Raw genomic sequence first — 19,679 nt, 5'->3', positions numbered from 1 at the left:
CGTCGAACCTCATTCCAGCATTGAGTAGGCCTACAGCTAGCAAACTCTACAAGCTAACTCAAGTTGTCACTTACCCAAATTATTCATTTTACATAAACCCATTTACACGTGGTGATTACTAATTTGTATTTCTCTAGTCTGGCATGGATTCATTGTCAAAGAATTCCGAGTTACCTCAAGGAACTATAGTCTAGCAGAGGAAACTCGAATGACATTTCTTTCTAATATGACCCATTTTTGTGACCGTACCTTTGCGGAACACAAAACTACAATGAACTTTCAAACAGCTACCTCAGTTATATTCATCAGCGAGTTACCTTTTGATTCAAATCATTTTGAAAGATAACCTCAAATATAATCCTCCCTTTCACCCGCACCCCAATAGATTCGACCAGTGCTTCGGTAGAATGCTCGCCTCGTCGGCGCGTTTTAGCTAGCGCTTTGTTCATCCTCCAAAAGATGAGTTCGAAACTTTTCCTCGCCTCGGCAATCACAAGTTCCAGTAGGAACACGTGTCAGATACTGCGTGTCTAGCACCAAGATGGCGCTTCTCCAGTGTCGTTTTTTTACATCTACTGGCTTTGAAACTGCCTTGTACCTAATGCAATGATAACCTACAAGATCTTTTCGGCGGTCTCGATTATTAATACGCTTATGAACACCTTGAGCGTTAAATGGAAGTTTTTACTTGTCTGCGTTACAGCTCGACCCTCACAGACAAGTATGGCCGATATTGTGATCGATTCAGTTGTTTATCCTCTTACGGTCTCGCTAAGAAAAGAAGAAGTTACTACAACAATGTGTGTGCTTCTCGAAGGCCACATAGGTCCCTGTCCACCACCCCGGATCGTATATCGTTTCTGTGCATTGAATACTGAACAATGATAAAGCATAAGACGCAATTGCAAGACCTTTTCTATCTTATATAACAGCTATGAGTCTACGCGAACGTCAGTTTGTAGAGCTTAGAAAAATTAAACTTTTAACTCGTCCTCGCCGCCTTTCTCCATCTTCTTATACTGTCCCTTTGCTCGATCTCGGTTTAAGTATAAGATCATATACACACCCAAGCGCAAAAGTCTCTCTTTTTGCTGCTTTTAGTAAGCACATGCTGCCTACATGGGCATAAGATATACAGAAGTGAAGACTGAGTTTCAAAGCGGCGTATACAATGACAGAGCTAGACGTTAGGTGTAAACATGAGTAAAAGCACATGTATAAATATAACAAAATGTGTAACGGCATCTATAAGTTGTAAGGGAATTAGGAAGAAGCCTTCTAGATTTAGACTTTATTTTCGTCATCAGGCACGCGTAGATGATCGTTTTATTTGATGACTTAGAGTCAAGCAGAATAACTCCACTCATCGCTTCCAAGATAGTTATCGTTGCCATTGAAAAGATTACTAAGATTAACACCGTTTATGCAGAGATCATTGGGTAGGTAGTTTGTATTAATCCCTTTAAAATTAACAGCGAAGTCTCGCGAAATCGAAAGGCCGTTTTTCATGGATCTCAGTATGAGCTTTCATGCTATAGACCAATTATACTGTTAAGCAATTGAATATAAAGCTTCTTAACGTTTTTGAGGTTGCCCAATCATGATAAAATGCTGCCAGAACACTATGGTCTTTATTACACTTACGTTGGGCACTGTCTGTGTAAAACTATGTGTGCGTAAAATAACTAGTTCGAGCGAACATATGCGAAGTGACTTCATAAATCTGAGAAAAATGTCACTCTTACATTGAGACATACAAAGGATTTTATTGGAGGCCGATACAGGATGTTTAAATACTGGCACTACGATTTGAAGCGTTGTCACCGGATCAGGGTTATTTTTTATACCTGTGGAATATGATAGTGAGGGGGGGGGGAGGCAACGCAACCTGCATCTAATAGGCCAATGGCATCCTTGTCGAGGAAATTTTGAGCAACGTGGGATTAGGTTGATCGAAAGTCGACGGTTCTGCACATATATATGCGTGTGGAGTTTGAAAAGTTATATTTTGTTCTCCAGGTTTCTGTGTTTTTAGCCGTATCTTTTAAATCAATATGTGAATTTACTGTTGTACTGCCTGTCGATTACAAATATTATATTTGTGTACGCCGTGTCGAATCCTACGAAGGCTCAACGCTACAACTACGACTATAGAAGAGTGCATGATTTGTTGGACGAGGCACACTTTCGCCCTACCATTTGAATGCACTGTGTGAAATGCAAAAAGAAAAACTCTAGGAAGAATAATTGATCATCAAGCGGAAGAAAAGATATTAACTACTTGAAGCTACGGTTATCATTTTTGATCGTTGCACGTAGAAATATTCCAGGTTCCAATCGTCTTTAGAGGAAAAACCAAAAATTAGACCGAAAGCGTTTGGTTGCGTGGCGCTCTCACATATCGCGAATACAGAAACAGTATGGCGTATTCTGTTCGTATGCGTGATACGAACAGGTCTATCATCCATCAGGTCACTGACGTTTATTCGATTTCATATTACGTTTGTGAGCTTTTTCGTAGGCTTCAACTTACGTGTTCTTTAAAAAAGCTTGACAGTTGACAGTACACATGGGAAAACATTTGAGACATGGCTTGCGATGAAACGAACTAATCGAAAAATTGACGCGCGAACTGTAAATGTGTTTTTTTTTTTTATTTTTAAATCGAATACAAGTCAAGCGCGGTTCAAAGTTCGGCCTCGTCTTGACTGCTTCAGCTAACAGCAAGTCAGTACTCTAGAGAATTGTAAATTGTGCTTGTTACCAACTGCTTGAGAATCGTGACACACGAAATTGGGGGGCGATGATTCGCCGGCGTCGAACAAAATGGCAGATTTATTACCGGCGGCCAACTTCGACAATGCTAGCAATGCTTCCTTCCGGAGCAGACAGCTTTGGGTCTTGCTGTCATGCAGATGGGTTCTAATGGGACGAAAGACGGACGATTTACGTCTAAAGATCCACTCGGTAGCTTGGAGCACTTCCCTAAGACCCGCCTCAGGGAATCGCTCGAAAGGCCTTGTGGTCGATCAGGCTATTCGAACTCTCAGAAAATATTTCGTCGCCTAGCTAGAAGCCGCTGGAGGACTTGTCACGACCCACTGTTTCGCCGTCTCCGAAAGTAACAACCACCAGCTCGGGCGCAACAGAAGTACGGCCGAGCTGAAACGGCCCAGTGTTGTTGTTGATGATGATCCGTGGCGCGGTTACAGCCGCGTTACAACAATCGATTTAGCCTCAGCTAGCTAAACTATGTTTATTTTTCTGCAATAGAAAGCGTTTTTTTTTTCTTAAATAAAACGGTATTGTGGCGACGTACGAGTCTTCGGTAGCAGCAGGCGGTCAGCATTTGGCGCTCCTGTTTATGTCATGGGTGGGTAAATTTATATACGTGTTTCACTCCGCACTTTCCTATCATCTCCTCGCACTTGTTTATGTCGTCGTGTAACGCAAAGTCTACACCTGTATGCAAAATTTTTACTTCGGTACAACAAGTGAATTATTCAGATCTGCATAGATCGGGTGGTACTTCAATTCCGACAAGTCTGTTCGCTGAAATGAACGCTCACGGAAAGCCGCATAAATCATCCACTGGGCAGTCTTGATGCTTCGTAACATGATTTGCTTCCATTTTAGAGCTTCGTAAAAACAGGTGCATTTACATAGCTACCCACAAGACTACACCATCGTATATCTTCATAATGGCTATCGACTTTTCGAAAATATGAATATTAAATGTCCAAATCAAATGTGTCATGTCTGATCAATCACGAATGAGCATTTATGTGTGATTCGATTAAAAGCGCCGGATATGATCTGTAGCAGTTGCTTTTAGGTGCTTCACCTATTTCGGACGTATTATATCAGCAAATCTGATGGTGTGAGCCATCGTTAAGTTCTGTGTATATTGAGAATGAAACTAAAAAATAATCAGTTACCCTCTCGAATGTTCCAACGTTCTAGGATGTTAACGCCCTTTGGAAGCAAGTCAAGAAAAAGAAACCAAAAAAAAAAAAGAGAAAAGAAGGAAGCCCGGAAAACGGTGACATAATTCCGCATTCCCTCAAAACTACATACACACGCTTATAATGATGCCGATAGACGACAACAACAGCTGAGATTCCGGCTGAAAAGAGCCCAGCTGTTGATGAAGATCTTTGTTTCGTTCATCGTGCCCTAAGAAGTGTGTCGTATTTTTTATTTTTCTATTCTATTTTTACAAGCGGTACAAGTATATCCGACGTGGTTACATCACAAAGCTATTTGTATGCGCCGGCGAGTTCGAACCCGAAAGAAAAAAAAGAGAGAGAACCAGTTTTTTTCTGTATTAAGTATGGGCTATATTAGCCGGCTGGGCAAGTCTACTTTATGCAACATAATCGTATGGACATTCTCTCGGAAGTTGAACGCTGTATATTCAGTTAGCTTGGACACTGGCTTTTTTTTTTCTAATACGCTACAAGCAAGCAACAAGTAATGTGAGTACTTTGTAAACGGGTATTTATGTTTTTTGGATTTTTTTGTTCTGCTATTACAAACTATTGCTGGTGATCTTGTAAGCCACCCCTCGGATATAATAACTACTTGCAAAAGGGTAGAGTTTCAAACATATCAATAAGAACTTGGATGAACTAGATGATCTACCTTATTAGCCAATTCTACGTACTACTATATTGCGACAGTATGCACCTTCAAGTTACTACGCTATTGTTGTAGTAGATAAGCTATAGAAACTAAACCGACATAAAAAAAAAAGTTCTTTAAGCTTGAACACTGCGTTAAAGCGCGTCTCTAAGCGTAACACAGTAAATCATAAAGGGCATAAATCCGATCGCGTACTTATTTAGGTTAAGGTTTAATTATTTTCCAATGTAACATGTTAATAAAAGAAAATTTTACTAGCGTTACAAATAGTCTGGCATAGCTGCCTGAAAAGATCTGCTTTTTCGTTGTTGTTCAATAGGTAAACTTGACGCATGTAAATGTCCTTATATATGGACGATGTACGAAAGCTACGATGATACGAAGTAAACTAAATATTGAAAAAAAAACGGACAGTTATAATTAATACGAGCATATTGAAATCTATTTTGATAAATCGGCTGGTCATCAAACTATAGCAATTTTATATGAGGGACAAATACGACCTCCTGTCTGGTAGACAGATCATTGCCAGAGGCAACAATCATTAGTCAAATTATCGGCCTCAGCAATTATGCTTCTTTTGCTCTCCTTGGATAAGAACCTCCTTTGAAACAAAGCTCAGAAAGTTCTGGTCTACTATTTTGCACGTATATATATGTCATTCAGAAGACAGAGTCGGGGCGAGTGGTTCCAATTTGTAAAGCTATTCTACTGGACGCTCAGGCAGCTAAAGGAAGCCCATAGTTGGACACTTCCTTCTCTCTATTCGTAGAGCAAAGGGCTGTCGTCAGCTTGATTACACAATTAGATTTCCTGCAATACAAATAAGCTTTTGGCCTATTCGCAGCCAAGTTATGGCAGGGAAAGAGAGGCCAACGCGGCTTTGGTTTTATAAACGAGCTTCACTTTTATGCTACAGTGAGCCATTTCATATTTGTTTCCCTGCTGACGAATTTGGCCACCAGATCCGTTTTTACCATTTTCTACTCCGATGGAGTAATATAGAAATAGTTAATTCCATATTTTCCGCTAATGATTGTAGCGCCTCCCCTCCGCCCTTTGTTGGGTGTGTCGATGATGTGTCAGAAGCGTTATTTGCAGTAAAACTTTACTCAGTTGGATGCAAGGAGCTGAAGATTTAGTAGGATGCTACAATATGAAAAACAATAACAGCTATTTGTTATTGTTTTTCCTATTGTATTGGGCATTTCATATTCCAACCAGATCTATTTGTTAGTGCACGTCAGTAAGGCAGACGGTGCTGTGTGTGAAATCTATAATTATCCAAGATATTCAAGATACACGCGCGAAATTCGTGATCAAAACGACAATTATTATACGATGTTTGTATGTGTTTAAAAGGACCCTTGCCCTTTGTATATCTCCCAAACTCTAAGGAGAATCATTTTAGGTTACCTCTGAGGTTCATCATTGTCATATGTCTAAGTACCGCCGCATTGAGCGTATAGGAGCAACTGTTAGAACATAAATAATGCCGTGATGATATGCCGTCAGACTGCGATAATCTCCAAAAAAAATGAAGCATCGTTCAGCGACAACGGATCGGGTTTAGCAAACTGTCAAATCTATTGTAAAATCCGTACAGCATTGAATCGGTGCGGATCATAATTTATTATTGAAATGTCGGTATCTAGTAAACCTATTTGATGTGCGGTTCGGTCGTATCGGTAGCAAACGCTAACTCAACAACAAAACGATTAAAAAATCGGATAAACAAAAGCGCTAAATTTCAAATGCTCGCCAAAGTCTGCACGACTGGTCACCAGTTTGACAGCATCAGTCATATGGTAGTACCTTACGGGTTTACCTTTCAAGCTTATATGCATGGCATTTTTAGCTAGCTGAGATATTTCGTCATCTGTTACTGTGAGCGAAAACCCGCTCGTCCGATATCTTTCTCGTGTGTAGAAAGGTAGCTCAGTAGGACATATAGGTTCTACCAAACCTAAAGACCCAGAAGCAAAAGTACGTTGACATCTGTACCGACGATGTCTTTTTATTGCTGTTCTATTAAAATGCACAGCAAATAAGCTATTAATATATTTTCGAATCTTTTGTAGGTCGTATTAGTAAAAACGTTACTATTAAAACTAAGTTACCGTAGATTAACATGTTTTAGAAGTGACTGCACTCCTTAAATACGATATCCTTTGGGTGACACTGCCCAACTGGCTGTTTACTGTATTTTACATAATCAGTTTTTTCATTTACGCTGTGAATGAGCCATTCGTAAATTTCTGCATAAATACCACTAACGTTATTAAAGGAAAAACAATTGCATCCTCCATCATGGCATATAACATACTAGCACGTAATAGCTTCCCATAGCTCTTTCTTGACCTTATTCAGATTTAAAAAAAAAAACAGAAAGATTTTTCTACTGTTTCTACCTGATGCACTTAGTTTCACTAGATCTTCCGCCCTTCATTTCTATCGCCCGTTATCTGCCCCCATAGCCAGCTCTTTTAGGTCCATTGATGCGTGTAGCTGGCCGCATGGCCATTATGAAACCTATTGAGATGATCGTAAGAATGTTACCTGCTAACATAATGGCTGTTTAACTAGTTTGATCACTGTCTACCTTCCTGTGGCACTGGAACCGCCAAAAACGTCCTTGCATCTACTAGATCACACCATACAAATAGGACGAAGCCTTAAACAACTGGAAGATAAATTAAGACTCTTTATGAAACGTGTACGGTGTTAGGTGGTATAATTCATTTTCACGACAGCGAACGCTGGCTGGTAATGTACCTTTTCAATACCTAGAAGACGTACGATCATACAAAAACTATATGATTTAATAAACGCATATAATTTTCTAAATAGAAACACAAAATGGATGTTTTTTAGGACATTTTTAGGAACGTACGAAAGAAATGTACTTTGTTTTTGCTAATCGCGCCGTTTACAGCTTGTTGTGTACTGGTCGACCGCGTCTTCCTCTGTGAGCTTTTTGCTTTTTTCGAATGAGCAAAAGTTTCAGACTTCTGTGAGGACTTTTTGACAGAATACACTCGTACTTTGAAATCACTGGGCAGCTGTCGTATTTTCTCATGCGCCATCTTTTTTACACTTCCGAGCTTCGTTTGTGGTGAACAAACGAAATAAAAGAATTAAATATATGTAATAGTCATGCGTCGGAAAACCAGATGCGATAATCTTCCATCAGAGTGTCTAATAGTGGCCTTTGTTGATGTAACATAGTGATCGCGTGACCACGTGTGTTTCGAGAAGTGCCAGTTACAACCGACCGTAGATGGGAGAAGGAGTTGCTGTAGTAATTGCTTTCTTTTTTTTTTAACAAAACAGAGCATGTATAATACGCTCCCTGTCGATTCGGTATGGGATTCCTTGAGGCCTGTATTATATAACTGCATTGACAAAGCAACAAATTCCTTTAGAATCTTTCATAAAGTAGGCCCAGGACAAATTGAAATTATTAAAAACATTAATATCGCTAGAGGGGAATTAGGTTATGCAACGGCGTCCAACAAGAAAGAAAACATAGTCCCGACTAATTCGAACATATGCCAACGCTCATATACGCAATAAATATTAGGGTCATTTGTTATTACAGGGCATTGCCCAAAGAGGAAACGAATCTTGTGAAGGCAACCGATAGATCACACAAGTTATTATTGCCACACTTCAATTACAGTCTGAAGCTAATATAACCGAGTGATAGTTTTTAGATTGATATATTTCAACTTAAGTCCATGTAGTTTCAATTGCTGCCATACCTCAATGAGGGCGTCAAAGGACGTAACACCGTACCGTCGGCTTTATCGAACAAGCCATTGATGACGGGACTAAATATAATTATGCAAAATGCAAATAAATCGTTGTTAAGAAGCTCGCTTCAAGACATAAAGAACAAAGATCATATCCACGCTTTACAAGAACATCAGTGTTCGGCCCTATATGGCCTAAAAGGTGCCTTAGTTTTTTCAATCCAATAAATATCTTTGAATAACGTAACGCATGCTTGACCAGTTCGGACGAGCAAACGCCGCACGCAGCATTATGCTTACTTTTGTGTTATATTTTCGCCACAAAATGTATAATAAACGAACAATATGAATAATAAACCATAATTATGTGTCTTCACTGCTAAAATGAAACAATAAAAACGTTAGAAGAATGGAAGATCTGCCAGGGTGGAAGTAAAATGGTACTCAATTACTTAAACATCTTATCTGGCTGGTCACGTTCTATTGTGCTTGAGATCTGCTGTTGTTGTCAGTTCCTAGCATCTCGACAAAAAGCGCTGCCCAATGCTATTACGTAACGGACAGATGTAGTAGCCTAAAGGATGCATGCATTTCTTAGTAAAAGAAAGGATCGTAGCTTCGATTCCCAAGCCACACTTATGTATGTTAAAATATGCCTATTTATCTCTTTCTACTAAGCATAACTGTTACCCGTTACTTAATCATGTGGATCGAATTATACGTTGGATTGACCAGCTGATAATTGACACTACTTCCATTGTAACCTTCTGTGGCCCTACTGTTGCCTACCCGAAGCGAGCACGATCGGACCTTAACAGGCTTAATTAGTATCTAGGCCGTTGTTTATCAAAGTGCAGAACGTGCACGTAACATCAAAGGCCTCGGGCTACTGCATAAATCGACAGAGGGGGTGAAAATCGCGCAGTACTGTAGTGTTTTTGTCGTTCGCCGTCCGTGTAGATATTAAACGTCATGACGTGACATTACATATATACGCGCGATTATAAACCCGTTCTATGGCTAATACACACAAGGAAATGTGTCTAAGGCGCGCGCAGTCGAAGGAAACTCAAGGAAAGATGCTGTCCTACATATTATAACATAAACATTCCAGATACGCGGTAGCCTTGAAAGCCGTAAACGCGATATATGCTAGTCTTTATTAAAATTGTTTAGCCAACTGGCCGACGATGGAAGATGTCGTTATCATTATAGTGGGCCAGTGCTTTTCACGCAGAGCAATATTAGACATAATAAGTCTTAGCCCATAATTTTTATTCAGCCTAGTAGTTCCGCTTTGCCTGCTGTGATGAAGCAAAATTTTTAATAAAGGCATGACAGGTTGGTCACAATAAGAACTGCTGTAGAAATCTAACGATTTCGCGGTTATTTGATGCTTTTGAATATTCGATGCTTTCATAATCCACTGTAACCTAACGCGCTACTCTATCATATTGAACAAATACATACGTTACCTTTTATGTGAGAAAAGCCTATCAGAATCTACCTGCGTCTCGGAACAGATCGCGTTATAGAACGTCACGGAAAGTATGACCTTAAGGTACGCAAATTCTGCTTCATTAAACATTTATGTCTGCCCAACGTATAATCAATCGATGGAACTCATCTAGCAAAAGTTAATCCAAGAAATGTATCGGAGGTACATTGGTCGAAGGGATTTCCGATAATTCAAAATAAACCTAATTATAACACACGATAAAGCAACATTTTTCAAACCTAACTCGGAGCGCCTTTCTTCTGCGATTGGCCTTTCTGCATAGTTGTGCGCCATCGCCTTGAAAACCTATTCAGAGGAAGGCAGAATGCAACCGAGGGAAGCGAACAGGTTATGTTTTGATTGGACTATCAAATTGTTTATACCTGAATTCAAACCTGAACTGCATCGTAGTTAATAGGTAAATACGTAACCTCTGTACCATTGCTAATCAGCACAATGTTGACGGAGCTCATTTCTCCTAACAATGCTGAACTGGCACACGTAGACCACAGGGGTACAGTTATCTATCGATATATACCAAGGTCAGTAATTATTGAAATAACACTTTGGATAAGCCCTCACTTTGATCACCCTTTTAGCTAAAGAGGGTAGAGTATATTGTATAATAGTAGCTAAGCTTGCAGCGTCACAGCATTTACAAGACTAAACTAGCGGCAATCTATACTTTAGAGATCTTTACTGTATCTTCTAGAGAGGCACCGAAAAACTAATTCAATAGACGTGTAGCTTATGAATAAAGTTCGATTTAAAACAAACATTTGATCAAATGCAATAGTGATCTTTGCGCAAAATAGCTAGGATGATCCAGTGGTAACTTTTTTTTTTCTAAGTTGTACAGTTTTATACTGTACCTCGTCGACATTGGAAGAAGTTTTGCCTTGCTTATTCCTTTTATAACAAGGAATTCCTTCAAGATAAAGTTCTTTGCATCAAAGCAGACATTTCTACAATCCGCTAATAAAGCACTGGTAAAAGTGCTTCTTTCAAATTGCTATACCTCGCGCTCTTCTGTTTTCTCAAAACAAAAGTAAAGGATTGTGTGTATGTTTCATATGGTTCATAGGTTACTACGCATAAGTTTCAGCGCGTTTACTTTCTATTTTTATGCATTCGAAATGCGCATTGTTTAAAAGCTCTTGGTCTTTTCTGTAAATCTGTATTGCATCGAGAAGAATGAGTGAAGTTTACACGGGTGTACGGTTCAGCAAATCAATGTCTCACAGATCGTTTCGAGCGTTGCTAAGAGGAAGTGCAGCCAAAAGACTCGTGGACTGATTGGAAAGGTAAGTTGCAATCAGGCGACAGCCACGGCTTACTTGCAAACGGTGGCGCATGCAACATGCAACAAAAACCCGGAAACCTTTCATGAATTAACTACGTATGATCAAAGCTTTTAAGCAATTAGCATTTCTTTAGATTTTTTTCCACTTTCAATTTTCTTTTTTTTTTTTTTGCGAATTCGCCCTGCTAATGTGCGTCGTACTTTTTGCCTCATCCATAAAAGTCATTTCAGCCGGTCTGACGAAAAAAGGAGACCACTTACGCAAGCTTCAAGCTTATGCACATAATTTGAGTAAATTTTATACAGTACTCGTAAACGTACGGCATTGATAACTGATAAATGTTATAGGCAGCGACTTTTCGTCCAACGTGAAAAATAGAATGGATCGCTGTTGCTGTTGAAGAACTTGCCATACGAAGTAGGCCACATTTCAACACATGTCACACCTAGTGGAAGCTAGCCCTTCTTCTTAAGTGGTGGTGTTTTTATATCTTTTTTTTAAGTATTTCGTATGCGGATCAAGTAAGTTCGCACGTCATCTAATAACTACATCCTTTGAACTTAATGAGAATTGCGTCCAAGCAGCAAGTAAAAGAAGGCGATATGATATTGGCTTTCAAAAGGTTTCGTTGCAGTCGTAGCTGGAACAATTCAACACAATAACACAGACAAATAGGTAAACTAAAAATTAAGTTCTCATTTTTATTTGGCTGTTTTCCCCTCTATTAGTCTAATATCCAAGTTTCAATCACACTTCTTACTTTTATGAGTATTTTTATCTTAGTCAATTTGTTGATAACTGACCTATACTATAGTCAAGCAAGCTGTAGTGACACATTTTGCATTACTAAAAGTATACAGATTACTCAAAAACAGCGCAATGGGCCCAGTGAATGAAGGAAAAATGCAAAACTTTCCTAGGCCCTCTGGAAACTAATAAGGCCACTAAACGTAGAACCCTGTTTTGCAGAACAACGACTTTCGGCTACGATTCTCAACAAACATTACCTCAATTAAGTGAGCTATGCCTAGAGAACAGATACGATGACCCAAAACATACAAGGGAAACATTTAAATCAGTAAGCATAATCTTCAAGACTGCGTGTGAAAGCAACCGATTTCTCATGGAGCTATCGCCTCTATAAAAAAGACGACTCTGATACCAAACAGATATACACAAAAAACAAAAAAAAAAGGCATGAACCATTGTTAATAGCACGAACTAACGTTACGTATAGAAAGGCCTGACATGAGAACCTTGAAAATCTGCTTACTGAAAAAAAAATGACATAGTCAAATTTAGCCGACTGCAATGATAGAAGAATTCTGCTCGTTTGGTCTAGCGTGATTAGCAAATTAAATTGAGCCCAATAGTCTGATATGAAAATGTTAAGCTTAAAATAAAGCCTTTCTCTTCTAGATGGAAGGTCAGCGTTCCCATCTATTACCTATTTGTGCGGCCTTAGCAAGCCTTTGGGTGGGTTTATGCCAACCAGCTTCCATCTATCATCAAATATTAATTAGGATAACACCAGGTGGTTGGGCTGTTTGACATGTTCTTCCATAGCGATGAAATCGTTCGGCCTGGATACTCCTAGCAGCGCGTTACATATTGGTATGATATGGATGGACATGATGCGAGAAGCTTCTGACGCTGACCTCACACTGTTGACTAAACATCAGCTTCAAAGATACTTATTAAGCACGTTTTCCGCTTCTGCCAGAGGTGGAAAACATCTTTTTTGGGAGAGACCTTAAATGCAACTGCTATGCGTAAACTTATACTATAAACATATATGGTATACGGAAAAAACATTTAGACGTTGCTCATCAACAATATCAATAACACTCATCAACCAGGCATGCGTTAATACCATAACGTCCTTAACTTGAAGACTTGAAAGTCACATTGAAAGACTCCACAAGTGCATGACAATCGAATGAAAGTCATGTTTCGTCTACTAAAGGTTTTTGGCACTAGTGTTATCTGGATAATTTCGGGTAAATATTCGGGTAAGACGTACATAACACCGAAAAAGGTAAAGACGTAGGTGCTTTGTGTCTGAGGACTATAATGCAGAAACTCGTACGTAATGTAATGCCCTATGGCGCTCTTTTTTATTGCTAATGCCTTTGGCTATTTCTATACAGTGTGTACAAGTCCTCTAAATCACCTCTCAATCACGGACTTGCCCCGCTAGGAGCTCTAGCCGAGATAGGGCTCTTTGCACTTATCTGGGACTTTACCAGCAAGCACATAAAACGGCACATAACCGTTTGCCAACACACAAGTTTAAACCAGTGATGGCCGCATGTACATGATTACCATGAAAACGCACTAAGAGCACGTAGCGTATCGCATAAAAGCTATACGCATTACCACCCAGACCGTATGTCAGTCTTTAAATGCCTTTGAGGAGGATGTTTACAGGCGTGAGTACGGCAAAAGAAAGAGACCCTTATTGTTTCATTGTGCTGAATGCGAAAGTTCTTAACATCAAATAATGACATGTTTCCCTGGTACTTCTGCAAAATCAAGCTACGTCCAACTTTTGGTCTACATGTATGCGCGTGCATTTCAATTATATGGGTGGAAATGTCCGAAAATGATACAAAGATCAACATGCGGATGTACAGAAGCAAGGAATGAAGCTGCATGTATGCATACAAATTTGAATACCATGATGGGCGAACTAAAGGCTTTGTCTTTTTCTTTAGGAAAACGATTTTCGAAGATAATTTAAAAAAATAAAAAGCTTTCATAGGTTTACACTTGAAGGAAACAGTTTATGCCAGCAGCCATAGTTTTTCTTAATATGATCTACTCCGCCTATTCTACTATACGTCGCATAACGTGTGAGGTAGCTTGGTTTATTGTCGTGCAATATCCTTATTGATTGACCACGTAGCTAGTAATTTTCAATCGTTTCTCTTTACTTGGCATACGCTTATCCTGACTCAACAAACATATCAGAGGTAACGCCTCGACTGGAGTTCCAACCATAAGCCTATTCTCTAATCAATGGCATGAACAGCTTGTTTGTATCTGATCAAACGGCGTATGTGCGACGAGAAAAGCCTATGCACGACGTCCACACATACGGTCACCGGTTGCATTCATTTAGACGTTAACTTTTGGACTTTAACGGCTTGTAAACTATCATTAATTATTCATAAAATGACAAATTCAAAAAGACGCGATTTGTAGCTAACCTATAGTGCACAAGAGGCAAAACGTGCAAGTTTCTTTTTCTAACTATTCGTTTGAATTTATTAATCACTTTATTACTTCGTTAAAACATATACATATTTCTTTTTCGCTAGTCAACAAAATCTCTACCATTAACACACCACAAGAGCAGTGGTGTCACTCAGCTTGCGGCACGTTGATTTCTTAATAATAATTTAAAAACGTCTTGGATATAGGTCACAGGATATTCACACCTTTATTTTGGTGCTATTTAATGCTCTTTGAGACCCGAAAGAACCTTTTGCACGAATAAAACACCAAAAGTAGTAGATTTCTTAAATCTACTACTTTTGGTGATGATATCGTCTGGATGGATTATCTAGTCTACATGATATAAAGTATCTATAGAGACAAGGATTTTTCTATAGATCCGACTCTTAATATCTGCGCGCATCACTTCTAACATAACTGTCACGTTCTAAGGAAAAGTTTTTAGTAATTTTATGATAAAAGAATAGGTTTGCACTGCAAGGGCTGTTGATGACAAATACTTTCTGCGCGAGTCGTCTAGTTGCTTGTTTACCAGCATTTTATTACTATTTAATCTTGTTTTGCCACAGATACTTTATGAAATATAGAGATTTTTTGCCGGAAATGAAAGATCGATCCAACATCTCGGAAGCTGCACACGAACCAGCAACAAAATCTCTGTTACTGATGGTATCGCTTTTTGGCGATCGATATTTCGTCGTCTTGAAACGTTACTTACTAGTTGAAATGGCTATTTAGAGACGGTTTCATACGGTACGGTGCTCATATATTGCATAAGAAGCAATAGAAAGCTTGTACTTTTGTACAGTTTTGATATGAAGAAAGGTACAACTCAGCAATTAACGTTATTCTAGCAATCTCAATACAGCCCTGCGCTAACGATACACAACTTCTTCAACGTCGAAAAATAAGTTGCTCAATTAATTCACAAAAACAACTGTCTATTTTTTCGCCGTTCTTTAGACGCCCACTTTTGTGTCAGTATTTACACAGTTCTCACGTAAAAAAGCTCGAAAGAAAAAAATCAGAGACCGCTTGAAATGGCATAATCATTTTGAATACCTGTTAGTAGAATATGTTTTCCTCGGTCTTTGTCTTGTAAATAGAACGGACAAAAATGTTATAAGGAAGCTGCCAGCATTCTTTCATTATGGCTCATCTGCTTTTTGACTTCGCTCTACTCCGGATTGAGGAAATGAAGGTTAACAGCGTGTCCCAATATGGTTACAGTGTAATGAAACGCAATAGTCAAGTGAGGTGCTTCGTCTTACCCAGGTAGTTCTTCCGCTGTCGCACATCTAATTCTTAAGGAGACATAGATAGCCAGTAAGATTTCGCTGGATTTCGTGGTATTAGCTCACACACTGCCGCATATTGCAATTCAAAAGGCTTTTGACCAGAACGTCCGCTACGGTGATACTCTTGATCTTTCAGGGTTTCGTCTACCAAAGGTATCATCTAAGTTCAATCCATGTGACTGACACGGAACTTGATAGGGCAGCCTAAAAACCTAACCATCGGAGCGCGGCGATTAGGACCAAGGACTCTAGCCTGTATATCCAGTGAAGCATCCCGCTCCCTAGCCGCGGCATATTTTCAAGGAAGAAGTCTCCTTAATGGTATTTAAAATCAATTTTACTTCTTCATTAATATATAAACTAGGAGAACGCTTTATGGCACATGCGTATCTGACGGGCACATGCAGTTGGACAAACCGATGTAGATGACAAAAACCGTCCATTATTAGGACAAAGTGAATCGCGTCCGGAACTGACCCCTAGCCTTACGTCCTGGAACAGAACCACATTTGAGTAGATATATCTAATAGGCTTGTATTATTACCAACTGACCAAAAATACGAATAACTATAGACATAGCAAAGAAACAAACAGACGGATCAACCGTAAATGCGGTAATATTCAAGATGGACATCTATATAATGCGTGAAGTCTATTGCGGTTTGTTAACCCAGTTTCTCAACCAGTTAATTCCTAGTGTATCGTTATATTACAAAATATGGAGAATATCCGCCAACGCTTGTTGGGATAGTAGGCTCTGTAACAAAAGACACATTAGCACACAACCCGCATAAAAAATCATTTCAATATTGGGAACTGCCTGCAGACCTGTATTCTATGCAAAAGCTTGTGTATTTCGGAAAGCAATTTAAAAGCATAGTTTGATAGATAATCGCTGAACTTAGACTTTGTATATAAAATGTTACAACTTCATTAGTTTTGACTAAGTAGATGTGTTTGTCCTAGCTGTCCTCATCAACTTTTGCTAGGCTATCAGTATTCTATATGACTAGGTACGTATATCTATCTCCTGATAAAGCGCAAATTATGGGTTGCTAAAAAACGATCTCAGTTACTGTACAAACAAACTGTTCAATTATGACAAAATTTTATATCGTGCCGTCAATTTTCTAAGCTAGCATTAATGTGCCGTAGTAAAGGCGCCATATCACCTGCCCAATAACGGGATCCTGTAAGCGTCGTCTCGAGTCAGATGGAAATCGTTCGACTTCATAATCACTTATTATTGCCGACCGTAAATAAAAGAAAGTTAAAAACACGCCGAAAGCGACATGTGCATTACATCGTAATAGGTTAGGGTAAGAACGCCCTTGCGTCTTCGATCTTTCCTCTTGAACGCCTCTGTCAGTTTTCTGAGCAGACAGCAGATACGAATGAAACTATCCAGCTCAAGAAATCTAGCAGTTCTTCCGAATTTCCGCGTGAGAACCCTCACACAATGACCGTCAACTCTGTAGCCCAGCATTGATAAGGCTTTCATGAGCTCTTGATAGATGATGTACCTATAATGCAGAGTAGGAAATCGAAAGTAAAAAATCGAGTACCGTCATGTTGACGATGTTTTCAATTTTGCTTCTTAAAGCGACTGCTGCCAATGAATAATGGTCAATTTCGTATAGAAACTAGCTACAAATTGGTGGAAAGTACAATGTGAGGAGTGTTTGGCGGAACAGAGCATAAAACGTCCGATCTGATCCGAAGTTAAATGAACAGCAAAGTTAGTAGTTTTTGTTTTTTGTTTCTATTGTCTTGGAAGTTTAAATGGTTGGAATACTCTAGCTTAGAAGTTTGCACCAGTACGAACAGCATATTTATCTGACACTGAGGTTATTTCGAATGTATATAGCTTTTGTCAAATTACTTATCACTGATTCCGTAACGGATCATCTCCGCATCGTCGGCGTACGGTTATTACTATTGTCTAAATATCTATATTGCAATTCTAAAACTAATTCATCGAAAATAGGATCTATCAGAAAATGTATGGTGCTGTTTCTTTTCGACCAAGAAGTCTGAAATCCATTTCAGTACATGCTGCCTTCATCGAATCTCAAAATGAGCCAAATTCACAAGAGGCATGTGGAGTTTTGACTGATTTTTTTGTCAATAGCTTTTTTAATCCACGGAACTTTTTCATTTACCCGTTCACAAAAATCCATCTTCGTCTTAATAGTCGAATAGACTCAATCAATTTGAGATGAACTTTCAATTCTCCGCCTCTCCTGGCACGCTATCGTCTGCGCCAAATCTGGTTTTACTTATTTCTTTGACGCGTCCTTAGTACTTCTGCTGTGGTCATCGAGCCAATTCCCCAGCCACTCCACGCACTAGTCTAGGCCTTTTCTTATGAATAGCTGGCCTCTCCAATAGCGCCAGGGCAACGGAATTTGCATTGCAAGCACGTAGTTGTGAACTACTTTTTTTTATAATTCGAGCAAAATTAGCTTATAATGAGGTTTTTCTTAAACCTGCATTATTGGTTATCTTCGTTTCCGAAAGTAGGCGACGCTCACTTTTGGATGAAACATGTTTTCGCGTCACCTGATTATATATTGGAAAGGGGGGGGCGAAAAATCAAGATTTTCGATAATTGACTAGACAGCATTGGTTTTCTCCTATAGAGCCATCAGTGATTGTAATTGAAGGAGTGTGTAAATTCCACATTTCCTTTTACAATGCTTCTGTAGCCGTCTTCAGTACAGGGAGAAAGTAGTAAAAGTGATAATAGCGGCGCCTACGGTAACGGTAGTATAGCCAGCCGATTTTTACGAGACATAAGTGTTGTTTCCAACTGGCTACAAGCCCACATTTTGCTCTTTTTTTTTTGACTGAACTGAAAAATTCATCTCCTTTATAGACCTTTTTTTATATATGTATTCTTTCATAATTATTATCCTGTTCATCAATACTATGTATAGTATTATATATCTGTATTTTAAAAAGTCGATACACAAACTTTGAAGAACACACACCCTTGCTTTCGGGCATCGAGCCTCCAGAACGTCATCATCTGCTCATTCATGAAGTCGTACAGGTGATTGAATTCGACTAGATCGAGACCACCTGTGTCGTCTGTGTCGAACATCCCGAACAGTAAAATGATCGTTTCTTTGTTAAATTCCGTCCCAGTGATGTTCTTCATCGCACCATGAAGCTCAGATCGGCTAATTCGCCCGCTGCGCACAGAGAGTACAAAACGGAATAACCCATCGATAACAGAAATAATATCAGCAATCATTTCATCGATCATGTTATTAGACAGCTCGTCGTCTAAATTGGTGGTGATTGGTGGATTGATTGAAGGTGAACAATTTATTACGCTATAATGTGCTAATGAAGCATGAATTTGCCAAAGATCTTCGATTTTCTAGATGTTTTAGTTATCAATCTACTTAGAGCATAAGTACTTAGTAATAACGGTTGTCCTCTATAGAACGAAAGAGAAAATGACGAAATACGTCGTCAAGATCGAACGCAGTAACACACATTAAGGCACTACGAAGCAACTAGAAAAAATAACAATTAACAGCTGCAGGTAAACGATGAACCCGTGTTTGTCCCGGGTAAGCGGTAGCATCTTAAACTCTGCAATTTTTTCTCAGTTTAGTACCCCATTTTGATAGCAATGTCTCCCCTCCCATCTTCCATGTTTTCTTGGCGGGAAAGCATATTTTTTACAATTGTTTTTCACTATGCCCAAAATGCAGTCCGAGAAAAGAATTTCTAGATTTGGTAATGAAGAAAATCGCATTCGCTCAATGTCTACCAAGCTGTTGTTCTGAGGATTTTGACCATTTTGACTGTTAGTTACAAAAAGTCGTGTGTGTGTGTGTGTATATATATATTATATATATATATATATATATATGGTCAAAATTTCTTTTCTCGTACTGTATTTTCGGCATAGTGAAAAACTATT

At 39.1% G+C, this 19,679-nt stretch overlaps 1 protein-coding gene and 1 long non-coding RNA gene across 5 annotated transcripts in view; one reads left to right on the top strand and one right to left on the bottom strand.

Moving 5' to 3' along the window:
- Positions 1-19,679, top strand: part of LOC147758894 (uncharacterized) — an 80,446-nt gene that overhangs the window by 17,028 nt on the left and 43,739 nt on the right. For 3 of the 4 annotated variants that reach the window (XR_015323709.1, XR_015323708.1, XR_015323704.1), the window contains exon 2: positions 15,876-16,060. This is a non-coding gene — a long non-coding RNA (uncharacterized LOC147758894). Of the gene's footprint in view, positions 1-11,090; positions 11,202-15,875; positions 16,061-19,679 lie in introns of those variants that run through there. The other variant, XR_015323705.1, reaches the window with a different exon arrangement.
- LOC111250537 (sorcin-like) overlaps positions 16,836-19,679 on the bottom strand; it is a 3,794-nt gene continuing 950 nt past the window's right edge. The window contains exons 2-3 of the mRNA XM_022805976.2: positions 18,733-18,936; positions 16,836-17,262 (exon numbers count right to left, since the gene is read on the bottom strand). Of these exons, the coding sequence (XP_022661711.1) occupies positions 17,010-17,262; positions 18,733-18,936 (457 nt within the window). The 3' untranslated portion in view covers positions 16,836-17,009. The remainder of the gene's footprint in view (positions 17,263-18,732; positions 18,937-19,679) is intronic.

Source organism: Varroa destructor, unplaced genomic scaffold (assembly GCF_002443255.2).
Source record: "Varroa destructor unplaced genomic scaffold, Vdes_3.0 BEIS01000001.1, whole genome shotgun sequence".
In the NCBI taxonomy this organism is placed as follows: Eukaryota; Metazoa; Arthropoda; class Arachnida; order Mesostigmata; family Varroidae; genus Varroa; species Varroa destructor.
The sequence above is the reverse complement of the archived record's forward strand: the minus strand, read 5'-3'. Positions and strand labels throughout refer to the sequence as shown.